The sequence below is a fragment of the Lathyrus oleraceus genome, chromosome 2 (assembly GCF_024323335.1).
Source record: "Lathyrus oleraceus cultivar Zhongwan6 chromosome 2, CAAS_Psat_ZW6_1.0, whole genome shotgun sequence".
NCBI lineage: Eukaryota > Viridiplantae > Streptophyta > Magnoliopsida > Fabales > Fabaceae > Lathyrus > Lathyrus oleraceus.
This window is the reverse complement of record NC_066580.1, coordinates 136,137,038-136,156,941: the sequence shown is the minus strand read 5'-3', so window position 1 is coordinate 136,156,941 and position 19,904 is coordinate 136,137,038. Positions and strand designations below refer to the sequence as shown.

Genomic DNA, 19,904 nt, shown 5'->3' with positions numbered 1-19,904 from the left:
TTGCCTCCAATCATGTCAAGTGGTACATAAGGGATTGGGAGACCAAAGATATTATTGTCAACATTGGGGAATTCCCCAATGTACCTTTGATAGGAACCAGTGGTTGTATCAACTCAACTTCGTGATGTCCTTAATGAAGGATGGTTATCCCATGAATGGTACTCTAAAAGTTAAAGCCTTAGAGCCCCTCATCTTGCACAACATTGTGGCAGACGTCTGATTGTGAAGAAGATTAAGAGATTCTGGCAGACGGTTGTTAGATAGGGTAAGGAATTGTGAAAGAGAAATGTCATCACCAGGGAACCCTACACTTGTTGGGTGAAAGAGAGAGTTCAAATGGTAGCGAACAGTAGCGAACAAAAGAAGTTGGACGAACTTGTATTCGCCTGAACTTTCAATTGGAGCAAGCCAATCGAAGGATTCAGACACTTGAGAATCGAGATCATGACGCGGATTACATGCTACTGTCGAATGAGTGCAGATATTTCAGGAACCTCTATAAAGATATTGAGGGAACCAAAGTTGAAGACCAACACATCATCCAAGATCTACAAGGGCTCTATGTTGAGTGGAATGGTAAATTTCTGAGGTTGTCCAGATTCGCCAACTCCATCATGCAAGAGTTACCTGAGAAGCTGATTGGTGCATGTGTCATGAGAACACACCACATCAAGTCTATAATTTTGTTAAATTTGTAAGATGATGTTAGAAGGGCTTACCACCAATCTTGCTACGATTCGGAGGGCCCAAATGCCTTAGGATTTCTCTTGTACTCAAACTTGAACTTGAATTTGAATGAATGAAAAGTTGTTTTATGGATTCATTTATTGTGTTTTTCTCTTTTATTGTTATGAATACTTGCAAACAAATGTTTTAGAATTGCTGAAATAAATGATGAAAATGACCAAGAGTTTTGCAAATAAAAAATTGCATCCATACATGAACTCATGCAATTTTCAAATAAAATCTCACTTCGTCTTTCTTCCTTCTGTTCCACGCTGAATTTTCAACACCGATACAATACTCGAGTCTGAGCTCGTCAAAAGATGGTTGATCAAGAACAAGAAAGGGCCGGAGTAAGGGAAGAACTTGATGATACCACAAGAGGTATGAACCAAATGAGAGAAATGCTCCAAGCTTTGACTCCCAAGCTTAAAGTTCCTCATGTGACTGTTATGTTGGAGATCTCAGGTCCTTCCTTCGAACGCCAACCTACAAGAACCGTACCTTCTACGTGGCTGCCATATGAGTTACTTTTCGACTATGTACCTCGAGTAGAGGGAGCACCATATATTGTGCAAGCGGTGCCTTTTCCATTATTCACTGAAGCACGCCCAGTCGTTCACATATTACACCACCGGATGTCCATGCAAGGGCCATACCACACTTCAAAGACCATTATCAGATAGATATACCATACTGCTGAATCGTCAATTGGAGATATTGATGTAAGCAATGAAAAAATCAATGGTGTGAAGAGAGCTATTAGATCCTTGAGAAGAGACTGCGAGTATGTAAGAAGATCAAGTTTTTTGGGTTGCTACCAAATAAATGTGTCAAGTGTCTAGTTTGATGATTCCTGTAAAGTTCAAAACACCAAATTTTAACAAAGGGTCACACTTGCCCAAAGAATCACCTCATAATGTACTACGCAAGATGGCGGCTCACATTAAAGATTATAAATTAATAATACACTGTTTTCAAAAATATTTTATTTCATACAGTACAATGCATCAGTGGAATAATTTATTTCAATAAAGAAAGAGCAAACAAACAAGAATATTAGTAAGCGTGAACATTTGAATCCAAAAAACTACCATCAAAATATTATTCAGATAGACTTCATTGCAAGAAGTGAGCATGTGTGAACTTTGAAGAATGCATTATTATATCACCAATGAATGCTTTCAAATCAGTGTCTGCTGAGCCACCATCTCCAATTGCATCACAACATATCTTTTGAAGCTTTCTACTTCTTTCCCTAATACCCTTTGTAAGCTCACCATCCAAATCCATAAATTCAGACAATAATTTTACAATTTCACTTTTCTTCACCAAAACATCTCCCTTAACATTTTCTTTAACTCTCAACCCAACCTTCCAATCCTCTACTATCATCTTACTATTAAATGGTTGGTCAAAACTAATTGGAAAAGTCAACAACGGTACTCCAGAAATAACACTTTCCTTAGTAGAATTCCAACCACAATGTGACCAAAATCCACCAATAGAAGAATGTGACAACACTCTCAATTGGTCACACCAGTTCAAAACCAGTCCCATGTTTCCACAAATTTGTTTCAACCTTGAAGCTTCATTACGTGCTATCCACAAAAATCGAACATTGCTTTCACATAAAGCACTTGCAATTTCATCAACTTGTTCACTTGAAGCTGAAAAATAACTTCCCTGTGCTATGTAAAGAACAGAACCAATTGGTTGTGAATCTAGCCACTCAATGTAACTGTTGTTAGTGTTTGGCTTGGGATTATTTTCAAGGCTAATGTATGGTATGGTAGGACCAATAGTGTAAATTGGTATAGACAATTTTGATTTTAAGGTATCAATTGCTTGAGATTCTAGCTCATAAATTGAAGAAAATAGAAGATACTGTGCTTTGTGAAACCACTTAAAACCTTTCAAAAGCATCTGCATCAATCTTTTGTTTTGGTTACTATCATTGGAGTGAAAAAAAGGTAAATCAGCTAAGCGCGTTGAGGAAACTCCAGGAATATAATTTACACGTTCATCACCATTTTCTGTTTTGCATCATTAGTATTAAATACTAATAAAGTAAACATAGAGAACTATTACTTATATAAACAAGTTTCATAATATGGTTACCTGAAATTTTCACAGAGTAGTGATCATTTTGTTGCAAAAGATGTTGGTGCAACAAAATAGAAAAAAAAGAAGCAGACGTTGTCCAAAATGATGCTACTGGTATATTCTTTCGGGTTCCGACGCCAACAACCCAATGCAAGAAAGTATCATACACAATGATTGAAGGAGGGTGGTCAAGTATGTTAAGTACCTCCTCAAACGGTTCCTCCATCTTTGTCATGATAGCTTCTATGAAGGCAAAATGGTCGCGGCTGCGAATGAGTTCGGAAGGAAGAACGTTAGGGATAGAACGGAAGCTTAAGTTGTTGGGTTTGGGCTCGGAGGAGATGAAGCTTAACCATTCTTCTGTGACAATAAAGGTTACAAGGATGTTGTTGTTGTTGTTGACAAGGAGCTTGCATAGGTTCAGCATGGGATTGATGTGGCCTCGTGCAGGATAAGGCATAGCAACGACGTGGTTGAAGGAAGTTGGTGGTGGTTCCATTGAAATTTTGGGAGAGGAATGGTAGTGAGTATTGATACTTTTGGGGAGAAGATAAGGTGGGGATAGATGAAGATTTGTGGCTTATTCTTGTTCTTTAAGGTGCTTATGTTGTCTTATTCCTTTAACGTGCATCGAATATCCATATCTAACCGCATTTAAGGATCGTGTTCCTCTTTTCTTTTTTCCTTTATTTTTATAAAGAAAACTCAATTTTAAAATTATGTTAGAATGAATGGAAAGATATAGAATAAAATGGAGCGGGGTAACATATTTAATAATCGGTTTTTATTTAATTACTTTTAAATGAGTATTTTACGTGCATGAAGGTTCCATTCTTATTCTTGTTTCTGTCCATAAAGTAACTGACTGAGGTTAATTATACGAGATCGTAAGATTCTATTTTCATATGAATTTAATTAAAATATATTCACACATGACAAATAATTATAAATATTGAATATCAGAAGGTTCGAGTCTTATTCTTGCTTTTGTGCATAAATATTGAATATTATGTGTAAAATAAAAATATTTATCCCGCCACATATCCACAAAATATATATTTATAAATTTTAATTTTAATTTATATATTTTAATTTATATTTATATATACAATATATGCTTATCAATTTTAAAAAATATATTAATGTTAAGCCATTAAATATTTAATATAAATATTCTTTATTTCAATAATAATTTTTAAATTTTTTTTTAATATTTTTAAAATTTTAAAATGATATAATATTTTATAATTAATCTATTTACTTTTAATAGGAATGTCGAGTAACAAGTACATGTATTAGTACTTATATATCCATAGGACATGGGTACAGATGCTAACTTTGATGTCCAAGCGGATATGAAATCGAATATGAGGATTTTTTTCATATCGCATATATGGGGATAGGTACTATAATACCCTATCTAAACCTTGTCCACTGTCATACTTACTCTAAACTCCATTTTTTTTCAAAACAACATTTTTTTTCCAAAATAACATTATTGGTTATTAGTATTAATTTTATTTTATTATTAAATATTATCTATATTTTGAATATCTATGTGAAAATAACTTTTCTTTTACATAATTGATTGAATGTTCGGTCAATTTTTTTAATCACATTTATCACCCATTGGAAAAATTAAATACTATTATCGTTTAAAATATTTTTGATTTTAAAAAAAAGTTAATATTTAAAATAAATTTTAATGTTGAAAAATCAATATAGAGAAAATGTAAACTAAGTTTCTAACATAACCAAATAATACCATGCTATAAATATGGTTAGTTCATTGTGGTTCGGTTCAACTAGGTTTTGGTTCGGTTAACTGCAATTCGGTTTGGTTATCGAACTGTTTGATAAACTGTGATTCAGTTCACGAACTAGAGATAACGGTTCGGTTATTTAATAACAGTTCAATTCTATGGTTCGTTTCAAATCTATGGATATTTTGAACGGCCTTAGTTAGGGCTAAACATGCAATGAAACATGTTACTCATATCCTAGGGGAATTTCTTAATGCATCCTATATGATACTTACACACCATGCGAAAATACAAAAATACATTTAAAATTTCATAGATGCATCTCCGGACTCATAATTTTTTTTAAAAAACCATGTATTTAAAAAATAATACCAAAATAACCATTGTTTCAAAATACTTACCAATATAACCATTTTTTCACACACAAAAGAAAACGTTATTTGCATTGGCGCATGCATTGAAACTATTGGACATAGGCACCATTTGCATTGACGCATGCATGTCCATGTCGCCACTAGGAGTGACGCATGCATGTCCTATGTGTCCCATGCAATGGCGCATGCATAATTCACTTAGTGGAGGCGTCAATGCATGTGGCTACTGCTCTTACACTCCTTCTATAAATACAACACCATCCTCCCATAATTTTTCACACATCTTCTTACTATTTCCTTCCATTTTTCTTCATTCTCCTTCCATTTTTCTTTAAAATATCTTCATATATGTGTCCTTATATTCACAAGAGAAATGTCAATTTAAAAAATTTGCATTTTTGTTGAAAGTTGTAGGCTATAGAATAATTTGAGGTCAAGTTTGCGGAGACTTTGGAAAAATTCACAAGATCGGTATTGTTTTAACACCGTAAGTCTCCTGCATATTAAAATTGAGTTGAATTTTTATTATGTTTTAGCCTTACATTCTCATCCTCTGACAGCTCTTGAGTAGTTTATTTCAACAGTCAGCACTATCTCACACACACTCTACGCAGGGAAGCCGATGAATATAAGTGAGTGTTCCGGAAAAAAAAGAGAAAAAAATAAAGGAATGCACCTTCTAAGTTTGGTGACCCTCACCCGGTCACTTAACCCAATGGATGTAGAACCTTCAATTTTTTTTTTGAAAATAAGACTCTTTTGTAGTTGGTTCAGCGGTTTCTGGTACTGAACTTGGTAGGGCGGATTACGGTTCGATCCCCCGCAACTACAACTGAATAAGCAAAGGGTTATGCCACGTAAGTACTAGAATCCCGTGTAAAAAGGATCATAGCCTCTAACCGGTCGCCTTGCTATGGATGTGTGGAGATAGCGGGCTTAATGTGATTGCGCCTGAATGAAAAAGAGCAAAAAGAAGGATGAGTAAGTTAGGCTTTAACATAATAACATGATTCGAGTTGATTTGTGTATTCAGGAGGTTTATGACTGCACAATTGTGGATTAGTGTTCCTACGATATCCTTAGTGTGCAAGATTAGTACCTATCGATGCAAACTTAACCGAAGAAGACTTGTAGCCTAGGATGAGTAACTAATGATGTGTTTATGTTTTGTTTGTTTTATTTTAAATTTTGCTCGGAGTGCAAAAGTTCAAGTGTGGGGGAATTTGATCAGTGCATTTTGATGCACATTCTTCTATATTTATACTTATGCATTTCCATGTTTTAGTTTGGTTATTTTTCCCTTTTAACGTGTTTTTATAATTTATCTTATTTTTACACTTATTTGTTTTTCGCAGTTTATTTTCAGCATTAACAGCTTTCGCGAGAAAAATCATATCTTGAGCTAGGAGTATCGGACTGAGACGTGCTACCAGTCGATGGAAAGCTAAGAAAAAGATCTACAACTTTCACGAAGAAGTCAGAAGCTGATTCGGTGTAACAGGGCCAGAAAATTCGTTGAAGTTGCAGCATTAGTTTTATTTAAGTTTTGGGTCATTAGTTTTGGGCTTGGGTTATGTTTTCGATCCAGTTGGGTTGTAAACCAAATTCCTTGTTTTCCATATACCTAGCAGCCGCATAACATGAGGATGATCACGATTCACAAAATACTTGAAAGCTTTGGAAGAATTCTCATGAAGAACTAATCGATCCAAACAATTTGTTGTATTCGGGTTCCGATACCTTGAGATTTTAGTAATTCTTATTCAGGTTTTTTATTCTTTTCAATATTAATATATGTATTTTGTTTGCTTAATCCGATTTACATATGTTATATTGATTTAATCCGATTGGTTGTGTGATCCTAACTATAGTCACGATTTCGTTTGCTTAATTCGTTATCGAGTCCGTTTAATTCATGTTTGCTTAATTCATGAAACTTAATCCCGTTTGCTTAATTCGAATAATAGGAACATACAACTTATACTATCAGTTACGCTTGTCAGTTGATATTATAATCGAATAGGAATAGTTAATCTGCGGTTGGAATTACGATAGTCAATGATAGCCAAAGACCGAATCAATAAATTGTTGCTACAGCTTATTTCAATAATCACTTATTTTAATCTATTTTTTTAATTGAATCCTAAACTAACCAAAACCCCATTAATCGTTACTATCATTGGTTAATTCATTCAAGAATCCTTGTGAGAACGATAATCCGAGTCAATTTGTCGCTAACTACGTTTTGTCAAAAATACTCGTTTTGATCCGCGCGCGACAGCGGATAAAATTGGCGACGTTGCCGAGGATTCTTGTCGAATTAGCCAATAGTTTAGTTTTAAGTATTGTGTGTTTTGTTGTTCTGCAATTTCCTGTTATTTTTCCGAATTTTTCTACAGTTTCGCGTTTGGAGTTGCGTCTAGAGTCAGAAAAAATCGGTTTTTGGAAACTTTGTGTTTGATTGTATAAGTTTTTTTTCCTACTGGAAGCAGAAAAATTGTGCGATCAATACTCCTTTACTCTAAAAGAGTAAAGGACTCTGACGTCAAATTTGTCAAATTCCTTGTTTTTCTATTTTTAATTAATTTTTTACTGTTTTCATAGTGTCGAAAAAATCCAAACAAAATCTCAAAATTTTTATTTCACGTCATTAGATTAAGTTTGGTGCTTTTGTATTTTTATGAATTTATTTTAATCGTTTTTCTTCTTTCTATTTGTTTTTGTGTATTTCTGACATATTTGGTATTTCTGTGTTTTTTTTATTACATGGATGATCAAAGAACATTAAGGCAGTTTGCTGCTCCTGATGTTAATTATAATGACTTTTGTATTGAATATTCTGATGTTTTGGTTCCTTTTGAATTGAAATCTGGTTTAATACACTTGTTTCCAAGGTTTAGTGGTCATGCAGGTGAGGATCCGCATGAGCATCTGAAGGAATTTGAGGTTGTGTGCTCTGCACCTTCTGGACCTTCACTAGAAGATATTGTCAAACAAATGGCTGCAAATAATCTCCAGTTTCAACAACAAGTAGACTCTACTTTAAAGACTTTGCAAACACAGATTGGGCAGATTGCCACTTTGGTGAATGCCATGCAGCAAGCTCAAGGATCAAACCAACAACCCTTGGAAGAACATTCTGTTTTTCAAATAGATTTGATTTCTGAAATTGTTGATGATACTTGTAGTGATTTGTTTGCATCTGATTTTCCATCATTGTCTGGTTTTGATGATGTTTATTCTTGTGATATTTGTACTGAAACTAAAATTTGCTCTGTTTGTGTTGAAATTGAGGCTGCCTTGCAAGTTGATATTCTTACTGCAGATGAGGTTGCAAATAAAGTTGTTCATGTAGATAAAGCTCTTGACATCCCGGCTTCCCCAAACACTCCTTCTATTGAGCAGCCACCTTCCCTCGAGCTGAAGCAACTTCCTGAAAATATGAAATATGCTTATTTAGAGATGAATGAAAAACTACCGGCTATAATTTCTTCTAACCTTGATTTCGATCAAGAAAATAAGCTTTTGCAGGTTTTAAGGAAGCATAAAAAGGCATTTGGTTGGACATTGGCTGACATTCCAGATCAGATCACCTTCACGTGTCCATTTGACACTTTTACTTTTAGAAGATTCTTTGATCCTGGAATAAAAGGTGAAGATACTAATAAAAATTTCAAGTTCAATGGACATTACCCAAAGTTATTCCATGACAGCCCCACTTTGGAAGAAGAAAATGTAGAATATATCTCTTTGGGAAAGGCTGCTTATGTGATCACCTATCCTCCTTGATTACTCGGGTGTGTTCTTTCCTCTCTCTTCTCTCTCTTATGTTATGTTTGTTTCTTTCATTGAGGACAATGCATATTTTAAGTGTGGGGGAGGGAATACTTTATTTTCTTTGTTTTTGTTCTTTGTTTTGTTTTGTTTATGTTTTCTTTCTAAAAAAAATGCATTTTTGTTGAAAGTTGTAGGCTATAGAATAATTTGAGGTCAAGTTTGCGGAGACTTTGGAAAAATTCACAAGATCGGTATTGTTTTAACACCGTAAGTCTCCTGCATGTTGAAATTGAGTTGAATTTTTATTATGTTTTAGCCTTACATTCTCATCCTCTGACAGCTCTTGAGTAGTTTATTTCAGCAGTCAGCACCATCTCACACACACTCTACGCAGGGAAGTCGATGAATATAAGTGAGTGTTCCGGAAAAAAAAGAGAAAAAAATAAAGGAATGCACCTTCTAAGTTTGGTGATCCTCACCCGGTCACTTAACCCAATGGATGTAGAACCTTCAATTTTTTTTTTGAAAATAAGACTTTTTTGTAGTTGGTTCAGCGGTTTCTGGTACTGAACTTGGTAGGGCGGATTACGGTCCGATCCCCCGCAACTACAACTGAATAAGCAAAGGGTTATGCCACGTAAGTACTAGAATCCCGTGTAAAAAGGATCAGAGCCACTAACCGGTCGCCTTGCTATGGATGTGTGGAGATAACGGGCTTAATGTGATTGCGCCTGAATGAAAAAGAGCAAAAAGAAGGATGAGTAAGTTAGGCTTTAACATAATAACATGATTCGAGTTGATTTGTGTATTCAGGAGGTTTATGAATGCACAATTATGGATTAGTGTTCCTACGATATCCTTAGTGTGCAAGATTAGTATCTATCGATGCAAACTTAACCGAAGAAGACTTGTAGCCTAGGATGAGTAATTAATGATGTGTTTGTGTTTTGTTTGTTTTATTTTAAATTTTGCTCGGAGTGCAAAAGTTCAAGTGTGGAGGAATTTGATCAGTGCATTTTGATGCACATTATTCTATATTTATACTTATGCATTTCCATGTTTTAGTTTGGTTATTTTTCCCTTTTAACGTGTTTTTATAATTTATCTTATTTTTACACTTATTTGTTTTTCGCAGTTTATTTTCAGCATTAGCAGCTTTCGCGAGAAAAATCATATCTTGAGCTAGCAGTATCGGATTGAGACGTGCTACGAGTCGATGGAAAGCTAAGAAAAAGATCTAAAAATTTCACGAAGAAGTCAGAAGCTGATTCGGTGTAACAGGGCCAGAAAATTCGTTGAAGTTGCAACATTAGTTTTATTTAAGTTTTGGGTCATTAGTTTTGGGCTTGGGTTATGTTTTCTATCCAGTTGGGTTGTAAACCAAATTCCTTGTTTTCCATATACCTAGCAGCCGCATAACATGAGGATGATCATGATTCACAAAATACTTGAAAGCTTTGGAAGAATTCTCATGAAGAACTAATCGATCCAAACAATTTGTTGTATTCGGGTTCCGATACCTTGAGATTTTAGTAATTCTTATTCAGGTTTTTTATTCATTTCAATATTAATATATGTATTTTGTTTGCTTAATCCGATTTATATATGTTATATTGATTTAATCCGATTGATTGTGTGATCCTAACTATAGTCACGATTTCGTTTGCTTAATTCGTTATCGAGTCCGTTTAATTCATGTTTGCTTAATTCTTGAAACTTAATCCCGTTTGCTTAATTCGGATAATAGGAACATACAACGTATACTATCAGTTACGCTTGTCAGTTGATATTATAATCGAATAGGAATAGTTAATCTACGGTTGGAATTACGATAGTCAATGATAGGCAAAGACCGAATCAGTAAATTGTTGCTCTAGCTTATTTCAATAATCACTTATTTTAATCTATTTTTTTAATTGAATCCTAAACCAACCAAAACCCCATTAATCGTTACTATCATTGGCTAATTCATTCAAGAATCCTTGTGAGAACGATAATCCGAGTCAATTTGTCGCTAACTACGTTTTGTCAAAAATACTCGTTTTGATCCGCGCGCGACAGCGGATCAAAAGGGTGTAAAAAAAGATGGAATTTCAGGTAAAGATCATTTATTTCAAGCCTCATAGCTCATATAATCTTGTTTTCTGTCTGAAAAACAGGCATTTTTTTCAGAGATACATTTCCGGGACAAGTATGAACTTTCTCGAAAATGCATTTCCGGTATCTATTTGTGTTCATTTTTTCACCTTTATTTACAACTTAGCACTTATTTACTGTTATGTGGTAATTGTTTTCATTAGATATGGTGCACCCCGATGATTTCCCCAAACAAGTTGTGTCTCCCACTATTAAAGGTGTTGTTGTGAAAACGGTAGATATTGGCAACCAATTTAAAAATGAGCAAGAGTTTGAATCTCGTGATCACATGCTTTAATGGATTCGTACGGAGGCTTCCAAATTTGGATTTAGTATGGTTATTGAAAGGTCCGATAATGGTTCGGATAAAAGATATGCTTTTGTGACAATAACGTGCAATAGAAGCGAGAAATGTAGAACTCCTCTTCGGAATTTTAAACAAGACGACACTTGTTCAAGAAAAGGTGAGTGCCCTTTTAAGATGCGTGGTTGTATGTTGGAAAACAATAACCCTAGAGATTTAATGTCATATGTGGTTTACATAGCCATGATTTGTGTGAAAAGTTAGTCGTCCATCCAATCGAGTGCCGCCTCATGCCAGAAGAGAAGGAATATGTTGATGAAATGACCTTGGATTTGGTTCAACCAAAAAATATACTTGCAACTTTGAAACGTAAAAGATTAAAAAAAATTATCTCAAATATCAAGCAAGTGTACAATATTTCGTACCAAAATAATAAGGCGCTTAAGGGGATAGAGTTGAAATGCAACAACTCTTGAAACTGTTGGATGAAAATAGTTAAGTGTCTAGGTACCGAACGTGCGAGGATGGAGTTACCATTAGAGATATATTTTGGACTCATCCTGATTCCATCAAGTTGTTCAACATATTTCCTACTGTGATCATACTTGATTCAACGTACAAGACCAACAAGTATAGAATTCCATTATTGGAGATGGTTGGTATCACCTCTACTGAGAATACCTATTATTTTGGGTTTGTATTTCTAGAGAGCGAAAAAAAAGGAAAATGTTACTTGGGCCTTAGAGGTGTGTCAGACAATGTTGAAGGACCCAAAAGAGATGCCTAAAGTGATTGCTATTGACCGCGATATTGCCTTGACGAATTCGATTGCAAAGGTATAACCTACTTATTATACAGTACTTTGTTGGTATCACATAACAAAGAATTTGATAAGTTGGGTTAAACCTGCGATAGGGACGAAATAGATAGAGTCTAAAGATGCAAAAATTGTGAAGGCGGGTGTGGTTGTGGAAAAAATAATGGATGCATGAAATCGTATAGTAAATTCTTCCATAAAAGAATTATATGCTGATTTTGTTATGCATTTCAGGAAATTGTGCGAAAAATATCTTGATTTGTTGAAATATGTTAAAAGCATAACTCTTGACCAGGTGATGGAGAAAGTTGTTTGTGCTTAGACTGATCAGGTTAGACACCTTGGAAATATAATAGCTAACCGAGTTGAGTCTTCCCATGCTACATTAAAGAATTGGTTAAGAAATAGTAAGGGTGATTTGTGTAGAGATTGGGACTCCGTGAACCGAATGATTCAGAACCAACATAATGACATACATACATCATTTGGTCAGAGCATCACAGTTTTGGAACACAGATTTAAAGACAACAATCTTTATTCTTTGTTGGTCGGTGAAGCTAGCGGAAATATACCCGAACGTATCACACACTCTAACATACAACAGAGTCACCATCGAACTTTATTTATTCCCGAAGAAAAGGGAAAACATCGATAAAACCCGGGGGAAAGAGATATGTTGGGTAAGGAAGTCGGTTATGCAAGGGAAGGTATTAGCACCCCAAACATCCATGGTACTCCATGGGAACCGTTTTGATTGTTCTTGCTCGAATAGGTGTGATCTAAAGATTACTCACAAAAGAATGGGAAAGGAATATAAATAGATAAAGTGCTCGGTGAGGATTGGGGTCCTCATGCCTACGTATCCTCATAGTGCAACGAGGAATTCAGAGCTCCGTAGTTCAAAGAACTAGTGGTAGGAGATGAAAAGAATTGTGATAGAAAGTATGGTCTGAACTAAAGAATAGTGTTGCTTGAACTCCAAAAAGGGTGAAAACATGAACCTAAGAGTAAACAGGTATGAACCAACAAGTGAGGGCCTACAACATGATATCACTGTATTGGAACAACTAAAAAAGAAAGGAATTAAGTGTTTGGTTTCACAACACAAACAACTCTTGGTTCACAAGGAGGTACAAGATGGAGCACAAAGGTATAATGTATTTGGCTAAAAGAATAAGGTATATCATATGAAATGAATGAATATAGTATATGGATGAATCATGGAGACGGATGGAAACAAGTGACCTAAGAGGTAATGTTTGAAACCAAAGGTCAGATTTACATCGGAATCCATAGGAGAAATGAAATGTGTACCATAGAGGGAAGGCGACACAAACCACAAGTGAGGACCTACAACACGATATCACTATATGGTTGAGCCAAAAAAGAAGGAATTAAATATCTGGGGACAATCCAAACAACTCTAGGTACAAATGCGAATTCTTCACTATATGGTCCTAAAAGGGTATATATGCAATTCCAAAGAAATTTGTATTTCGGTTTCAAAGAAACGATGTGTCACTAGGTGAACAATTTATGATCAAAGGTAGATAATGAATCATGAAAGATATAGATGGCACCCTAAGTCAGAAGGAAGAATAATAAATAAGTATGCTCGCGGAGGATTCGAACCCTCGTGCCTACATATTCTCATCGTGCAATGAGAAAATCTGAGCAATCGTATTTCAGCCTACTACGGCAGAAAGTAAGATGATTGATGAGGCAAGAAGAGTATGATAGATTGATTTTCCAGGGTTCAATACCCTTCAAGGCTGAAAAGGAGTGTCAAGGTTCATGACCTTCAAGGTGAGGTATCACTACCAAAGTTTATAACTGATGGTGTCAATGAACTGAATTGTCAAGGTTTAACACCTACAAGGCGAAAAGAATCAAGTGCTAGAGTCCACGACTCTCAGGGATGAGAATTGAATTGAATGACCAAGGTTTAACACCTCACAAGGTAAAAGAGACCATATGCCAGAGTCCATGACTCTCAAGGAAAAGAACTGAATCGAATAACCAAGGTTTAACACCTCACAAATGCCAGAGTCCATGACTCTCAGGGAAAAGATCAACATCGAATAGCCAAGTTTTAACACCTTACAAGGCAAAGAAAGTTAGATGCCAGAGTCTATGACTCTCAAGGCGAAGATCAAAATCGAATAGCCAAGGTTTAACACCTCACAAGGCAAAGAATGTTAGATTCCAGAGTCTATGACTCTCAAGGCAAAGATCAAAATCAAATATCCAAGGTTTAACACCTTACAGGGTAAAGAAAGTCAGATGTTAGAGTCTATGACTCTCAAGGAAAAGATCAAAATCAAATAGCCAAGGTTTAACACCTCACAAGAAAAAGAATGGTTAGATGCCAGAGTCTATGACTCTCAGGGCAAAGATCAAAATCGAATAGCCAAGGTTTAACACCTCACAAGGTAAAGAATGGTGTCAAGGTTTAACATCTTACAAGGAAAAGAATTGATTGGAAGAGGGTGTACAACCATAAATTGTCGATAGCAAAAGATGCTCCAATATTGGGGTGTTGAAAGATTGATTGATAAATAGGGTAGATTGATAAATAAGGTAGGTTGATAAATAAGGTAGCTCGCGAATAATCTGGATTCTCCTGCCTATGTATCCTTATAGTGCAATAAGGAAATCAGAGCTTTCGTAGTTCAACCTACCACGGCTGAAAAACAAGGTGATTAAGGAGGAAAAAGAATATGATTGAATGATTAATTAAAATGATTAGAATGGAGTATGAATTAATAAGAGGTTTGACAGTCGATTAATAAGAATCACACTAAAGTCTATGAATAAGGGTGAATGCTCTGAATAGCTAGGGCCTACGCCCCGTACGCAGAGTCACTTTAGACAAGGATAGGAGAAACTCTATCTCATCATTCCTTACTACTTAAGGCTTGTGGCGCATGATACTTCTATTAACTAACGAGTTGTTGAAGGAGGGTCTTCATTGTTGCTCCTTGTGTTGATATTGTCTTGTATGAAGAAGACTTGGTAGTTTATTCGATTCATATCGCACTAAAGTCTATGAATAAGGGTGAATGCTCTGAATAGTTAGGGCCAACGCCCCATACGCATAGTCACTCTAGACAAGGATAAGAGAAACTTCGTCTCATCATTACTTATTACTTAAGGCTCGTTTCGTACAATTTGAATTGTATTTACCAAGTTTTGACACCTTTGCTGTGCTGGGGAATGTAGTCCATTTTGCTAGTTATGCTTGATTTGATATTGACTTGAAGCCTTGATCTTGCATTTGAACCTTGAGTTCTTGAGCTCCTAAGATTCAGCATATCCATGATAGCTTGAGCTTAACGAACTTGCCATATTAAGTGATCAAGGGTCTTTTGCTCACTTGAAATAAGCTTGGGGCTTATAGAACGATTACAAAGGATTTGGTTGACCAAAGTGTCCTTTGGTCAACGTTAATCGATGGGATTTAAATAATAGTTGAAACTATATACAATAGTACTATTAAATTAATTAATTAAATGACATTAGATAATTCTAATTAAAGGCCTAAACTAGGAGAGCATGTATTAAAATCGATATTTTTCTACCTAGGGGCAAAACGGTCATATTCAAAAATGGATTAGTTAGGAAAATATTGATTAAAATTTTAATTCAAAATCAACTATCCTAATGTCGTGAGTTAAAAACAAATTAATCTAAAAGAATAGTCTAATATAATATCTATTTATGCACCACTAATTAATTAAAACTTAATCAAAATTAATTAGAACTTAATCCTAATTATAGTTATTTATGGAAAAAATAAAAATTAAGTCTTCTAATGGCCTAATAAATTAAGACCTAAATTTCTGATTATCCTAAAAACACTTTAATTAAATTAATTTTAATTATTCTATCAAAATGTTAACTGATAATTAACAGCAAGAATACGCCCATGCAGAATCCAAGTCTAGGAATATGTAGTAGGCAGCAAAAAAGGGAAATAATTTTGCATTGGCCTGGGAATCCTGGCCCATAACGAAATCCATACCAGCAGAGGGGGTGCAAATCGCGAATGGGGGTGTAAGAGAAAAAAACGCGCAGGAAGAAACACATTCCTGACTTGTGGTTCATGTTTGTGACTTATGCTCTGACTTGTATGCTGCATGTATGGCTTGCATTGCTTCATGTTTGGATGAACATTTGGTCATGGTTTACTTAGACCCATGTAGTGTTCTAACTTGTTCTTGGTTCTGCAGGTATAGATTATTTACATTGCCTCAATTCTGACCTTGGTGAAGCTTTTGAGACCTGATTTTACATGTTGCAATGTTACCTTGTTTTGTTAGGCTTACTTGTTGAAGTTAAGTTCATGGCATGATGGTATTGAAGATCATGTGAAAGTGGCCACATGAAAATCAAGATGGAATTGGAAAATAGGATTAGGACTAGGATTGGACATTTAGTGGTTTAGGATGGTAAAAAACTTTGAGTTGACTTTGGTCAAAGTTGACCAAAAAGTCAAATGTTGACCAAAGTCAACATTTGGTCAACATGTATTTTTTTTGGATTTTTTGTATATAGTGAAAACTTATGGATGGTAATGAATGACATTGATTATTTTAATGATAAATGAATGGATTAAGTGTATGAATATGTTACTTAAATTTGAATTTGAATGACCATGATTTGTAAAGAAATGGATATAAGCATGAATATGCATGAACATGTTGAGATGACTTGGATAGAACCAAAATAAAGACCACAAAGGACAAATGAGTGCAAGCCATAAAGTCCTTAGCAAGGCCAATAGAATGCAATGTACTAAGATATAAGCAAAACCATGGTCCAAGAAATAATATCATGACCATGATTAGATGAATGAAATGGGAATAATGAGGTTTGTGAGGTCAAGAACTTAGGCTAGCACCAAGGGACCCAATCACAGATGAATGGAACAAAAACCAAGGAAACAACATGAATGATAAGCTGAGTGAAGCATACAACACATATAACTAGGGTTAGGAGGCCCGCCAATGAAACTAAGGTCATATTAGGGTTTAGATGACCCAAGGCATGCCACTATGAAGTCTCTTGAATCCAAGATTAAGAAATTAGGGTATCCCTGTTCACCAGATGAAAATTCAAGTCACAAAGCACAATAGGACTACACCATCCCTGATTAGGGTTTCAATGGGGCACACCCCTCAAGTAAGGCCTTTGAAAGACTCAATATGCTTCACAAGAAAATCTTTAATGCATGAGCCCCCATTAGGGTTTTGATAGACAAGACAAGGCATAGAGAACATCCATGAGACCCCATAACCATATTATCAAGAAATTAGGGTTTGAAAGTCCTTAGGAGTGCCATGATAAGATCTTATTGAATCCATGCTTCAAAGACCAAGAAATTAGGGTTTCACATCCCCTATGATCAGATGGATAGCCAAGTCATACCTTTAAGCTTTGATCCATACACAAACACCGGCTTTATAAGCCAAGAGCTTTGAATCTATAGTGTTCAAATATCAAGTATTAATGGATGAATGATGCCCATAAGTGAAGCATGAATGTATACAGATGATTCCTAAGTCAAGGATTGAATGAAAAGATGAAAAGGGGAGGGCAAATTTTGGGGTATGATAGATGCCCCTATTTAATCAACTTAAACCTGAATGCGTAAATTGCGAGAGTTTTTTAGGTATTCGAGGTAGAAGCGGATTAAATACCGAAGTATCCGAAGATTTTCCCGTCGAGAACGGTCATATGAAATGTAGGGATAGCGATTTGACTTTTATAGGTTCATCTGCTGGGATTTATTGATATTTTGTGGCAAAATTGATTGTAAAGGAGGAACTTAATAAGCATGATGCATGATGTATGCTTTATTTACATGATGCATGAATGCTTCAAGGTAGGGTTTCTGGCATGGGGGAGGCTTCGACTCGTCATTGACTATACCAAAGAAACTGTCGTTATGAGAATGTTGTGTATTAACACCGCTGCTGGGAATCCCACACAGTCCTACTGAAAACCATAAAGACAAATGATCTAATCGGGCAGTCATTAAGACATCTCCAGATGTTAAGCAAAAAACTTTCAAACTACCGATCATCTTTTAGGATTCTTCAGGAGGTAAAAGCAATGCATAAGGTTTTCTTTTAATGTGAATTTTATTATTCCCCAAATTTTATAGCATTATGTGATCAAAATAAATCAGTTATTTCGCAAACAAAATGCAGGAGAAATGAAAAGAAATTGATAAAAGAGCTGGATTTTATTGATTGTAAACAAATATGTACATATAATGCGTACAAGGATGCAAAAATCCTTAAAGAGGAAATTGAAAAAAATTGAAACAATAAGAGAAATGGTAATGGCAAATATTTTTTATTTTTTCATTGATTACAACATTGGTTGTCATCCATTGTAGGATCTGAATCCCTATACTTCGCTTCGATTGACGATGAGTGGATCAATCTTTGGTCGTCTGAGATCTAGCTTGTAGCAAGGTAGGCTCAAGGAACATAGTCAATTTCCTTTATCCCTAACTTTTTCCTGTACATTTTCTATTTTTTTCGTTCACCGGGATGCTCATTTTTGCCTAAGTCGCCCTTTCGAGTTTTCAACTTAGCAAGCTTTATATCTTTTATTTGATCCCTAACTTTTGCATGGGCAATTCATTTTTTGTTCCACTGGGATAGCCATTTTTGCCTAGATTGATCTCGTGAAAGTCAATCTAACGGGCTTTTATCATCATTTATTTTTAGGCATAATATTTTTTGACTATGTCGGAATTCATTAGCAACGACAAATTGTGGTAAGGATTAAGACTCCACCTGAGAAGGCCTTCTTAATGACAAAAGGTCCTTCATAGTTGGGAGTCCATTTTCCCCGAGGATCCGAGTGAGTAGCAGAATATATATTGAGCACAAGTTCTCCTGTGTGGTACTCACGAGGAAGAACTTTCTTATCAAAAGCCCGTTTGAGGCATCTTTGGTACAACTGACCATGGCAGACAGAAGTCAAACGCTTCTCTTCAATCAGATTCAACTGATCATACAGAGATTGAACCCATTCAACTTCATCAAGGTCAACCTCCATAAAAACCCTAAGTGAAGGAATCTTAACCTCAATTGGCAAAACAACCTCCATCCCATACACTAATGAGAATAGAGTTGCCCTAGTGGATGTATGAACCGAGGTCCTGTAACTGTGCAAAGCGAAGGGTAGCATCTCATGCCAATCCTTATAAGTTCTAATCATTTTATGGACAATTCTTTTGATGTTCTTATTAGCTGCCTCTATGACACCATTCATCTTGGGCTGATATGGTGAAAAGTTGTGGTGCTCGATCTTAAATTCTTCGCGCAACTCCTTCATCATCTTATTATTGAGATTAGTGGCATTATCAGTGATGATCTTTCTAGGAATTCCGCAACGACAGATTATCTCCTTCTTAATAAACCAAGTAATTACATGTCGAGTGACATTGGCATATGAAGCAGCTTTAACCACTTTGCAAAGTAATCAATAGAAACTAGGATGAATTGATGACCATTGGAAGCTTTTGGCTTTATCATGCCAATCATATTAATACCCCACATAGAGAAGGGCCATGGAGACGTCAAAACATTCAACAGAGTTGGTGGCACAAAAATCTTGTCACCATATGTTTCACACTTGCGGCATCTTTTAACAAAGTTGTAACAATCAACCTCCATCGTTGTCCAGTAATACCCAACTCGGAGGATCTTCTTGGACATAGCAGGACCTTTCGCTTGTACACCCTTGCAACCTTCATGTATGGATTTTATGATCGTGCTCGTTTCGTGTCTATCCATGCATATGAGCAACACAAAATCATAATTCATCTTATATAACACATCATCGTTTAAGAAAAACTTGGAGGAAATTCTTCTCAAAGCTTT

The 19,904-nt window shown here is 35.5% G+C and overlaps 1 protein-coding gene across 2 annotated transcripts; it reads right to left on the bottom strand.

Moving 5' to 3' along the window:
- Positions 1–892: 892 nt before the first annotated feature.
- Positions 893–3,506, bottom strand: LOC127118489 (UDP-glycosyltransferase 87A1). 2 transcript variants are annotated; one of them, XM_051048701.1, is made up of 3 exons: positions 2,845–3,506; positions 1,818–2,759; positions 893–1,579 (listed from the first exon to the last, which is right to left on the bottom strand). In XM_051048701.1, exons 1-2 carry the CDS (start codon positions 3,326–3,328, stop codon positions 1,843–1,845), a joined length of 1,401 nt encoding a protein of 466 aa, XP_050904658.1. In that variant the 5' UTR covers positions 3,329–3,506; the 3' UTR covers positions 893–1,579; positions 1,818–1,842. The 2 variants fall into 2 exon arrangements, with proteins under 2 accessions (XP_050904658.1, XP_050904657.1); XM_051048700.1 differs by lacking the exon at positions 893–1,579 and having other exon boundaries at positions 1,665–2,759.
- Positions 3,507–19,904: the final 16,398 nt, after the last annotated feature.

Coding starts and splice junctions, on each gene's coding strand:
- LOC127118489 (XM_051048701.1), bottom strand. CDS start 3,328: ATGGAACCACCACCAACTTCCTTCAACCACGTCGTTGCTATGCCTTAT. Junction 2,760..2,844: donor CTACTCTGTGAAAATTTCAG/GTAACCATATTA, acceptor GATGCAAAACAG/AAAATGGTGATGAACGTGTA.